Source organism: Notamacropus eugenii, chromosome 3, assembly GCF_028372415.1.
Source record: "Notamacropus eugenii isolate mMacEug1 chromosome 3, mMacEug1.pri_v2, whole genome shotgun sequence".
Classification (NCBI taxonomy): Eukaryota; Metazoa; Chordata; class Mammalia; order Diprotodontia; family Macropodidae; genus Notamacropus; species Notamacropus eugenii.
Genome location: NC_092874.1, coordinates 360,609,409 through 360,621,899, shown reverse-complemented (window position 1 = coordinate 360,621,899; position 12,491 = coordinate 360,609,409). Strand labels below are relative to the sequence as shown.

General features: G+C 38.5%; 1 protein-coding gene across 13 annotated transcripts in view; it reads left to right on the top strand.

Moving 5' to 3' along the window:
* PPIP5K2 (diphosphoinositol pentakisphosphate kinase 2) overlaps positions 1-12,491 on the top strand; it is a 93,728-nt gene that overhangs the window by 58,359 nt on the left and 22,878 nt on the right. For all 13 annotated transcript variants that reach the window (XM_072597294.1, XM_072597292.1, XM_072597301.1 and 10 more), the window contains exons 20-23: positions 1,331-1,458; positions 3,552-3,666; positions 5,904-6,011; positions 6,102-6,218. In XM_072597294.1, the coding sequence (XP_072453395.1) occupies positions 1,331-1,458; positions 3,552-3,666; positions 5,904-6,011; positions 6,102-6,218 (468 nt within the window). The remainder of the gene's footprint in view (positions 1-1,330; positions 1,459-3,551; positions 3,667-5,903; positions 6,012-6,101; positions 6,219-12,491) is intronic.

Sequence of the window (12,491 nt, the reverse complement as noted above, 5' to 3'; positions counted from 1 at the left end):
GGCAATCTTACTTAAAACCTCGGAGTCATCCCCAATTCTCTCTGTCAATCCCTCATCAGATCAGTTGTTAAATTTTATCTCCATGACATAGTATACTATTATTAAATTGATAAGATGGAAGAAAATAGTACTAGGGTAATTTGCTCATACTTTTTATAATTCAATATTCTCATTCTCTATCTGGATAATGGAGACCCTCTCACCTAGTTCAGTAGCCTGGGCTAAAGAAACAGCCTCCCAATTAGATTTCCAGGCCCTCTCCTTCTTCAGTCCTTCTTCCACTCAACTACCAAAATAGCCTTATTAAAGCACAAGTTAGCTTCCCTGTCAAAAAAAGTTTCAGGGGCTCCCCATGACCCTGAAAGATAAGATAAAATAGAGATTCTTTTACCTTGGCCCTTAGAGCCTTTCACAAGCCTTGGATCCAATACCCTTTTCAAGGCTTATTCCACTTCACTTCACTTCACTTCCCAGTCACATAGTCTGGCCAGATCAGCCTGCTTGCTGTTCCATGAAGTTGGTGCTGTGTTTTTTGTCTGCTCTTGCTCAGGCTGTGCCTGACCTATGCTCCCTCTTTACTACTGATGGCCTCTTAGAGTCACTGGCTTTCTTCAAGGCTTAGCTCTCATATGTGCTTCCATTGATTCTTCTTAAGAATCCTGACTGTACTAATGTTTTTGGATGTTATTTTACCTGCAAATGCTCTGTCCCCCTTTGAGCTTCTTAAGGACAAGCGTTTAAATCACTTTTTTTTGTAATGCTTAGATTGGAGACATTTTTCAAAATTTGAATAAACAAATGACAGAATTAATCCTGTTTATGTTAAGAGGGTCCTTGGAATAAAAATTTCCATGCAGTTTTGGGTTACTCATTCACTTCTGGAGGCATCAAGGTATTAATGTAAACATCTATCTTACTTACCTGACTTTGTTTAAAGAAACAATATTTGACTTTGCATTTAAATTTAGGAAGCAGATACTTACGGGAAAAGCAGTGTGAACTGAAACTGTATTTAAGTGAAGATGCTTGGATGATCCACCATTGAGTCGCCATTCTTTCCTAGTTCTCATAGATATAGGTCAATATATAATGTATCAAATTGCAGATTTTTCTAATATTCTTTGAAGTCAACTAATGTCTATGCCCAAATACTATTTATAGTTTGTTAAATAGAAATCGTATCAAATAATAGAGAAAATATTTGAGGTGCACAAACTTGGAATGTCTCATACTCATATATGAACTGTTGAATTTTTCTGTCATCAGTATTTTTCTTTATGATATTTGAAATGTCATTTTTCTAATGCTGTTATATTTTCTTTCTCTAAAGGAATATGGCATATCTAAAGCTGAAAAGCTGGAGATTGCCAAAGGCTTCTGCACTCCTCTAGTTAAGAAAATTCGATCAGACCTTCAGAGAACACAAGATGATGACACTGTAAATAAACTCCATCCTCTGTAAGAGACATTTTAAAAATGGATGTGTGTGTGCGTGTTAGGTGTAAAACTCATGAACTCTAATTTAGCTACTAGGATGAATGTAAAGGTGTCAGAATAATGCATGTAGAAAGTATTCTGGTCTAAAATTTCAGGAATTAATACAGTATAGAAAATAAACTTATTTGGTATGTTGGAGGATTAAGGAATGCTAAGTGGTCAAGCATTACAGGTGAATTGAAATTCTTTTTGGCTCAGTCCTAGAGGAAAACTTTGATGAGATAATTGAACAGAGCCATATTTTACCAAGTTAAATCAAGTCACTAGGCATTTAATGTCAAGCATTAAGTACCTGCTATGTCTCAGACACTGTGACGGGCAGTAGAGATACAAAGAAAGGCAAGAACAGCCCCTACTGTCAAGGAGCTTACAGTCTAATGGTTGAGAGGACATACAAACAAGATGTATATAGAGTAAGAATTATGAGGGTACTCCCTCAACTCACCCTTTTGTGGAAGTGGAAGCGTCATGGGTATTACAAATTACACATTTCTGGAGTTTTTCTATGTATTGATTGGCTGTGCTAATTTTCCTCTCCCTCTTTTTTTTTTTTTTTTTTAAGAAATACTTGGTTATGTGAGATAGCTCTGTGGGAGGGGGAGGGATCCTGGGGAAAACTATGATGACAGAATAAACAGAAGATATCAATATAAACTTGTTTAAAAATATAGAAATAAAATATGCAGAATAAATTTACAAAAATAAAATATACAGAAAAAATATATACATAATGAAGCAGGGATAATCAACAGAGGGAAGGCACTAACATTAGAGAATGTTGGGAAGAGCTTGCAGAAGGTGGAATTTTAGCTGTCACTTGAAGGAAGCCACAGAACCTGGAAAAGCTGAAGAGAAAAGGGAAAGAATTCCAGGCATGGGGGGAGCAGTCAGTAGAGCTCATTGAATAGGGTGGGGTAACTGGGATCATATCTGCACTCTAGGAAAATCAGTGACCAGTGAATGGGGGGTGGACTAGAGTGGGAAGACACTTGAGGCAGAGACACTAACCAGAAGGCCATGGCAGTAGTTCAGACATGAGCTGATGAGAACCTTCACTAGGTTGGTGTTAGAATCAGAGGAGAAAAGAGGTGACCTAAAGGAAAGATTTTGTGAACATTCAGTCACTGGGACTTGACAACAAATTGGCTATAGGGAGTAAGAGTGACTGAGAAGTGAGGATGACACTTGGGTTGCAAGTTTTCTGGGTGACTGGGGGGATGGTAATACATTCTACAACAATAGGGAAGTTAGAGAGGGAGAAAGGTTTGTCAGGGAAGGATGAGTTCAGTTTGGGACATGTTGAATTTAAGATATATATACGTGTGTGTGTGTGTGTGTGTGTGTGTGTGTGACATCCAGTTCAAAATATCCAACGGACAATGGGAAATTCAAAACTGGAGATCAGGAGAGAAATTAGGATTGGACAAATAGATGGTAATTGAATCCACAGGAACTGATAAAACAAACAAGTGATATACTGTAAAGGAAGAAGAGGAAAGGCCCGCTGTTGAGCCTTATGGAACCCTCAGGATTAGTAAGTATGACCTGAATGAAGATATAACAAGGAAGACTTGAGAAGGAGTGGTCTGATGACTAGGAGGAGAGCTAGATGAGAGCAGTGTCATGCAAACCTAGAGATTAGAGAGGATCAACACTAGCTTAGTAGTACCTGACCTATAAAAATATGTTTCTGGGCTTTTCCTTTGGGGTCACAGCACTTTATTTCACGAGATCCAGCAGTTGTCTAGTAAACCTTCACTGGTGATAAACGTACTTGGCTCTTTTCTAATATATCTCACTAAAAGAATGCCTTCAAAATTGCTTTCTACTCCATTTGTGGTTAGTTTTAGTGTTGAGGTCATGCTCTCTAGAATGAAGATTTGTACTACAAAAATATTCTGAATGACGTTCATAAGGCTTTGTGATTGGTATGTTGTCAGATATTATGACTTTTATATTTTAAAATTATATTTCTCATAAAACCATGCTTCCTTTTAATAAAATAGGTTATGACTTCATTATGTCTTTATAACACTCTTTGCTTCTGACTTTAGGTATTCCAGAGGTGTCATGTCCCCTGAACGTCATGTCCGTACTAGATTATATTTCACCAGTGAAAGTCATGTACACTCTTTGCTATCCATCCTTCGTTATGGTGCCTTATGTGATGTAAGTTTAATTACTATTATGTTCCATTCTGTTTTATAAGTGTAATGCCCAGAACTTGGTGATATTAATTTTGATATTTTTAGTTGCCAAATACACATTTTTTCTCAGCTAAGATTTTTCTGTGTTCTTATGTGCAGATTTTTTTTACTGTTAAGGTCTTTTTTTTTTAATACTTGTGCTCACTCTGTACTAGGTGGGTAGGGATCTATTGTCCAATCTATGAGCTCCAAAGTGAACTGGGTTTAAGGGTTGGTCTTTGAGCAAGAAATCTAGCCAGTAAACCCAAAGGAAAAAAGGCAACTTTTGGCCATGGAAATGGACCTTCCCCTGTGTGCGATTTTATTCCTTTAGGGAACTCCCAGATGAGGAAGTTCCCTCTACCAATTCAGGTTGGCACTTCCTCTGAAACTTTTTTTTCTTTAATGATAACACATGCCATAGGGAAAGAGCACTGGACTTGAAATGTACGACTTGGGTTCAGGTTTCAGATCTCTGACACTTACTTGACAGTGTGACCATCTAATAGCGTAGTCAATAGAGAGCTGACCTTGAAGCCAGAAGACTTGGGTTCAGGTCCTAAACACTGACTGTGTGACCTGGGGAAGTCACCTACAGTTCATGCACAAGTACATACATATTTTTAATTGAGAGTCAGCATGGCGTAGTCAATAGAGAGCTGACCTTGAAGCCAGAAGACTTGGGTTCAGGTCCTAAACACTGACCGTGTTACCTGGGGAAGTCACCTACAGTTCTCAAGTGCTCTAGCCAACTGGAAGACTTAAGTTTCAGAGGAAGTACAAGTATTAAATAGTAACTGTTTTCTCTTTTACCCAGAAGCCCTCAGGGTCTTCCCTTCCCAGTTTGATTTTTTTTTTTCATTAAAGGGGCCATTCCTTGAAGAAGCCTACTCAATGAATGGGTGTCTCTCACTCAAAGGGAGAATCTGGTAAGACCTTAGCCTAAAAAGGCCAGGGTCTCTCATTGCATCCTGGGCCATTTCTGGTCATCCTGATGGCCACTGGACCCAGATGTCTCTGGAGGAGAAAGCAAGGCTGGTGACCGTGCACAACCTTCCCTCACTCAGATCAAGGTCAACTGCCAGTCACGGTCCTCTTTGAGAATGAAGGGATAAAATCACAGGTCTAGTACTTATCATGTATGCAAAATTTTTCCATTTACATGTTCACTCGTAGTTTGGCATCACAGAAGGAGCACTGAACTGTGTCAGCTGGCCATGTTCTAGTCCTTCCTCTGACAGCCATGTAGCCTTAGGTAGATTACTTTGGTTCAGCTTGCTCGTTTGTAAATTATGGGAATTGTACTAGATGATCTCTGAGGTTTCACCCAGCTCCAAAATTCCAAGGTGATAGTTTAATGTTAATGTATGAGCAGTTGTAGAGTTGGGAAGTTCTGGATTCATACCTTGTTTCTAGATACATATGTAATTTAACCTCTTATTGCCCTGAATGACTTATTAAGATTGTAAATTACAAATGAGTTGTGGATCTGCCTTTGTGGGAAGAATTAATACACTATGAGTTCCTCAAAAGGATGAATGTAGACTATCCCCCCCAAAAAAGCTTAGCGTTTATTGTGTTTGGGGTGTATAATATTGTGTTAGAGACAGTAGGTTTTTCCTAGTTATAATGGGACCATCTCTGCCTTCAGATCTTACATAATAAATAGTATATTACTTTTTTTTTAAAAGATCATTCACATTGTATATGTTGATACATACTGATTCTGGTAACAACTGTTATAGCTGTTGGATAATTTTTTGAATATTGCATATAAACCAAAATGATTTGAGATGTTTAATATTACATGTGTATTTTATGCACATGAATACAAAAAAAAAATGACATTTTAACAGCAGAGGAACTCTCATATCACAACCCAAACTAGTCTAAGACAGATAAATCCTAGAGAAGACCTAGAGGTGACTTCCTCATGGTTATTTTACTAGGAAATGTCACAGACAGGATTGAACCCAAACCTTCCAGATTCAGAGTCCATTTTATCCTATCTAGTAAGCTATAATGCTGTGCGTATTTTACATAAACATAAATAAATAAGGCTGTATAATCTATTGTTTGTGACATTACAATGTGTTATACTGGAAAGTAATGGGCTTTTATAATGAAGATTCATTGTCTTCCCATTTTGTCATATTAAGGAAAGACTACTGAAAAATAAAATGAACATTTGAAACCTGTAATGTAATAACTTCTGTTTAGGAATCAAAGGATGATCAGTGGAAGCGCGCCATGGATTATCTGAATGTTGTCAATGAACTCAACTACATGACTCAGATTGTTATCATGCTCTATGAGGATCCAAACAAGGTAATTTAGTTATCTTGTTCTGTATTTTTAAAAAAGTGCACAACTCTGAGTTCTGCGTTTTGAGAGAAAACTTTTTCTCGCCTTTCCCAGGACGTGTCCTCCGAAGACCGTTTTCATGTTGAGTTACACTTCAGCCCGGGAGCCAAAGGCTGTGAAGAAGACAAGAATTTACCATCTGGGTATGGGTATAGACCTGCTTCAAGAGAGGTAAAGCTTTAGAAACCTTGCACATGGACAGGATTTTATTGTGGTTGCTCCAAATTTTTTCTCAATTTTTTTTTTTTACCAGATAACTTCAAAAAATTTGGCTTGGACTGGCAAGAGAGGCATTTTATCTTTATGAAGATTCGGAATATGTTCATGTTTTTTTCTTAATGCACTGTGTTTATAGTTGATAGACATTTGTTTAAAAAGAGATGAGGTCTACTATCCCATATATTCTGAAAAAATGTTGTCATTGAATATTTCACAGTATTGAAAACATTTACATTTCTAATCTGATCTGTAGTCTGAGTTTGGCTTTGTAGGATTTACATAGTCTTTCTCCCATTATATGCATGTAAAAAGACAGTCTTTAAAATGTAACCTGGGGGCAAAAAGGGTTATATGCCTCAGGGGAATCATTAAATCAGGATGGAGTCACACGAGGACCTTGATCCCAGGTTTTCCAGAATGTAAGGCCATGTATAAAACTATAAAATCATAGGAGAGTTGCCTGTTTATAGCTGTTGGATAATTTTTAAAATATTTTATATAAACAAAAAAGGTTTGATGTAATATTACATTAACTAAAGGGAATTTTCCTCCCTGCAATCTCCATATCCTGATGAAATCATAGTCCTGGACAAACAAAAGAAACTTAAATATTTGACTTTGACCACCAAATGAAAATCACTGAATAAAAATGTTATTTAAATACAGCGAATGAAATTATTCTTGAGTATGAGCAACTCTCTTTTTGAGGCTTTGCCTTTTTTTGAGGTGTTTTTAAGTCATTGCCTTCTTGTGAATTTGTGTGTTGAACTTCTCTGTCACCATAGTAGCTTTTTATGGTCAGGCTCTTTTCGTTTTTTGCTCCTTTTTCTGGCCTATTTCTTGACCTTGGAATTGATGTTGGAGTTGTGCTATATTCACCTCTGGATAGGGGATGGCTGGCCTGATCTTCCACCTTTTTTGTCCTGCAACTGCTTTCCCAGCTCAGTCTGGGGCCCTGTGAGTGCTTAGTGCTTCTAACATGGTATGGTCTTGGAAAAGGTTTTTTCATTGCCCTTGTAGTTTATTGTCCGCTCCTTATACAGGTAGGACCCCTACTCCTTCAAGATTGTGATCATGCCTCTCTACCCTGGAACTGTGACTCAGAACTGGGTAGTAAGAAATAGAGCTGCTAGACAGCAACTCCTTGGACTGCCCAGATGTTCAGTTCTGAGCTCATTGCCAGCCCCAGCTTCAGTGTCCCTAGACCTCTTTCCCTGTCTTCCTGAGCTGCATTAAATTGGAAAAGTGATTCATTGAGACTTTTTCTTGGCTTTTCAACTCAGTTCAATTAGGCATATTTTCTAGATCATTGTAGAAGAGGACTGGGGGGACTTGAAGCAAAGTTACTAGCTTTTGCTCTGCCATCTTGACTCTACCCCTAAGTTCTATCTTTTTAAAAACATTGCCTCAGTGCTTTTTTGATATCACTTTCATATCTTAGTGACCTAACCCTACCTTCTCTTGAAACAAAGAAATACAGTTAAGCAAAAATTAACACACTGATTACCTATGACAGCATATGCCTCATTCTGTACCTGGAGGACATTCTCTATTGGAGATGTTGGGGTTTAGGGGTGCTGGGGACCCCGAAATACCGACATGCCAGGTCCTGCTCGAGTGAATTCGACTCAAGCCTTCTTAAAGTCAAAGAAAAACAAAGTTTATTAAAGATTCACCATATTAGATTGACTCTTAAAGAGCCTAAGAATTTGTAAGGCTTGTATTCACAAGCAGGCCAGATAGAATCTCAGCTAGACAGAGGCTGAGCTGGATTGAATCTGAGCTCCTTCATGGAGGCGAGATGGAATTTATGTACAGAAAGTTGATAGGAAAGATCTAGAGGTGGTCTAGTCCTCTGGGAGGAGGGTCTAAGGAGGATCTTGGTGGGACTGGGGTAAGCAATTGGGAGGTATTGCAGGGCTTAAGTGGGGAGTAGGTGGGGCCATCCACAGATAATGGCCACAGATTTGAGTGGGGAGATTCCTGGAGAATTCAAGGAGGTTCCCACAGTCTATACCCCATCCAGGGGAGAAAGTTACTTTTCATTATCAGTCATTTGGAGTCAGAATCGGCCCTTATATTCATCTGATTTTCTGTCCTATTTTCATCATTGTATCTCTAGTTGTTTTCTTTTTGCTTGTTGTATCCAAATGTTTCCCAGTTCTTCTGTACTCTTCATGTTTGTCCTTTCTTCTGGCACGATAACATTAAGAAGTACACACTTGTGGTTTTTTGCAGCCAAATAAAGGTCCTACTGTAAGTGCTTTGATATTTGTGAGACCTTTTCCCACTATGTTTAATGTCTTTGTAGTGTATTCCATTCCTAATGACTTCAACTCCTCAATTAGATTTTGGTCCATGATCTGTTGTTGCAAGATCCTATTGCCAGTGAAGGGATGTGAAGTGGGAGAGAGTCCCTTCTAAGCTTCCTTCTAGATTGTTCTGTGTGTTCTAATACCGATTGAGGGATGTGGGGTGTGAGAGAAATGCTGTCCAAGTTTTCCTCCCTTCCTGCCTCTCAGTCATTGTACTACTCAGGAGGCACATCTTCAAAGCCTTCTGGGCCAGTTACTTTCTCAAGTGACTCTATTTCTGTTGCTCTGTTTTCAAACTCACCAAAGCTATCTTGGCCCAGGGGTAAGTGCACTATCTCTGCCAATCCTGAGACTCATGTCTTGGCTTTTTCATATGCAAAAAGATCATCCCAAATCTGAGCCTGGTATACCTTATTATTTTATTGTCTCTACTATCTGTCCCTTACATCACTCATTTTGTCAAATGCATTGAAGGAAATAAATTAATTAGGGATCTCACCTATGCTTATTAAGTAATTTTGGTCTTCCATAGTTTGAAGGTTTTTTTTCCTTTTCTCTCTCTTTTTTTTTTTTTTGGAGGGAGGAAGGCAATACAATTGAGTTTAAGTGACTTTCCCAAGGTCACATAGCTAGTAAGTGTGTCAAATATCTAAGGCTGGATTTGAACTGAGGTCCTCCTAACTCCAGGGCTGGTGTGCCACTCGCTGTGCCACCTAGCTGTCCCCTTTTTTCTTTTGTAATATTATTATTTAATGTTGGTGAAGTAGAAAAATTGCTGAATTTAATATCAGAGGGCCTGGATTCACATCCTAGGTCTGCCATTGTGTGGTATCTATGTAATATTGAACAAATCATTTAAAACTTCCTGCATCTGTTTCTTTTTATTTAAAATGAAGAGATTGGATTAAATTTCATGTGGATTAGGACCTAAGATCTTTTCCAGTTCTAAATCTATGCTCCCATGATCTGTTACCCTCCATGGTTTTAGTTTTAGTTTGAGGCTGTCCCTTTCCCAACATACCCACCATGTTCTTGTGTCTCTTCTCTCCCTTTTTTACCCCCAGCCCTTTCAGGCTCTAAATACTTGATCATAATTTAACTAATGATTAGTTAACAATTTAGTAATAATTGTCATTTAACTTTATTAATTATTATTTATTAATCACTGTTAATATCAATGTATAGTATCAATAATAAATATAATTATTAATAATTTACCTAATGATTAGTTAATAGTTAACAAATCATAATTTAACATAATGTTCTAACTTGTTTACCTTCCTAGGATTCTTCTCTGCTTCATTTACCTTTTTATGACTTTTTCCTGTTCTTTTTTTTTTTTTAGCTAGGAATTCTTAGAAGTCTTCATTAAAAGTATGGGTTTTTTCCCCTATAGAATTATACTGTTTTGTAGACTTTCCCTGGTTGTAGCCCATTTTTCTTTTATCTTTCAGCCTATATGTCCAATCTTTCCTTTCTTAAATTAGTTGCATAGTCTAGTAGTCTTCACTTATATTCTGTGGTAGATGATCTGTTGCTTCTTTTTTCCTTGACCTGGAGATACATACTCTATATGATCATTTGCACAGCCTGTGGAAGCAGCATTTCAGTGGCAAGTTTGGGAGATGTGATCTTAGGAGCTGGATCTGAATCCCAGCTCTGTAGCTACTATGTGTGACCTCATGCAAGTCACTCAACTTTTCTGAAGGTTCAGTTTCTTATTTATGAATGAGAGAGTTAGCCATGATAACTTAGAAGACACTTGCAGCTATAAATCTATGATTCTGTGTTCCTTCTTCAGTTTTGGAGAACATAAACTTTTAAAGCTGTGAAAAATTGGTTAGGCATTCCCAGGGAGACCAAGGTTCCATTCTGTCTGCCTGGAACTCATTCTAAGCGCTCCAGATTTTGAGTCCAGGTTGGAATAAATGGAATAAAAGTTGTAAAGATCCCAAGAGGAGCATTCTTGATTTATGAGAATGCATACCCCTTCGCTTTCTGCCAGGAGGAAGAAATATTGGGGCAGCTACCAGTGCAGGAGTCAGGAGGACCTGAGTTCAAATCTCACCTCAAACACTTGACACTCACTAGCTGTGTGACTTTGGGCAAGTCACTTAACCCCAACTGCCTCATCCTGGGTCATCTCCTGATGAATATCTAGTCAGATTCAGATGGCTCCGGAGGAGAAGTGAGGCTGGTGACCTGCACAGCCCTCCCTCCCTCAAAACAAAGTCAAGGGCAAGTCATGTTACCATTTCTTTGATGGCACAGTCTTCTTCGGCAACGAAGGACGAACACACGCAGGAGGAAGTCTAGAGATAGCCTGTCTTGTAAGGCTACAACCCCGAGTGCCTGAGCCATAGTACTATGTTCTCCCTTAGCAGCTATGGCCTTGTTAACAAAGACTTGCAAAATTCTGTTCATTCTTTTTAGGAGAGAGTGAAAGTCCTGCCCAGGCAATAGGTTCATTTTGCCTTAGCCTATAGGTCTTCAAATCTTGTTTGTTGTTTTTTAGCATTTTCCCAGCTGAATCTAAACAAAGGTCCCATATTCATTTGACCAAACTTGTTTTCTACAATTGTCTATGTATAGAGTCTAGTTCTGAACTTTACCACTGGAGTTTGAAGCATTCCCAGTTAAACTGGCAGCTTGTCCTTGTTCCTGGTTTTAAAAGCTTTCCTAATAGGCTCACCCTGTCATGATCTGATAATGATACCAATTTCCCTTGCCTTTGTTTCCCTTGGTGACCCTGGTGTTAGATAAGACCAGCTACTCGCCATTTCTCTTTCCTTCATGTAGTTCCTTTTATCTTCATGCACAAATTAGAAAAGAATCACTTTTAGGCTCAGGACCTGTTTCACTTTATCCTTCCTGAGGTTGGAGAATTTAATTCTCCAACTGCTTTATGGCTGGCTGACCACTTGAAGGCCTACTCCAAAATCCACTCCAACTGGCAGTTAGACAAAAGTCTAAGTGCCAGCTACCTAGTCTGATGGTGGGCTCACCCAGGGATAGTTATGCCAGTGAGTGATCCCTTCATGGGTCACCAAATCGTTAAAAGAAAATCCTGCTTCCGGCTTTGTCCTGGTCAATAAGGCAAACTCAGGAAATAAGACAAAGGAGATTATTATTAACATACCAAGGCAGCAAGCAGTTGTTGGGCCAGCATGGATTTCAAACAGCACTCTGCTTTTATAAACAGGAGTAAACAACTTCCATAAAGGCAAAAGTATGTTGGCTGGTACATATCTAATGAGGAGTTGAGATCTGTGCTGCCTCAGCTTCTCTCCCATGTCTAAGTGGCTATGTTCGAGGGTATTTTTGGCCTCTGACTGCCATACACATACTCAAAGTTTAAGCAAGGTTTTAAACTCAGACTAACTGTACAAGTCTAACTTAGCACGCTTTCTTTTGTCACTTACTGTACTCTGGTCCATTTCAGCCAAACTCCCTATCCATTGTTAATGCTCTGTTTTTTTCCCAATACACTTTTTAAAAAAATGTTACATTTTTTATTTATTGAATGAAACAAGCATTTCTATAACATCATAAAAAAGATGCTTGCACATGAAAGTGTGAATCTGTTATGTACAACGCGCTGTTCCTTTTAAATCGATAATCAAGGTAGCCTGGAAATTGTTTTCCTTTTTTTCTTCTCTACCCCACCACCCTAGAGATGCCTCATGTTAGACACATGTGTGTGTGTCTTTCTATACATCCTTCTATTTATCAGTTCTTCCTCTGGATGCAGATAGCATCTTCCTTCATGTGTCTTTTGTAGTTAATTTGGGTATTTGTAATAGTCAAAATGACTTCGTTGCTCAACGTTGTTTTGAAAACAATAGCGCTGTTACTGTATATAACATTCTCCTGGCTCTGCTCAGTTGGGGGAATGGCTGAACAAGTTGTG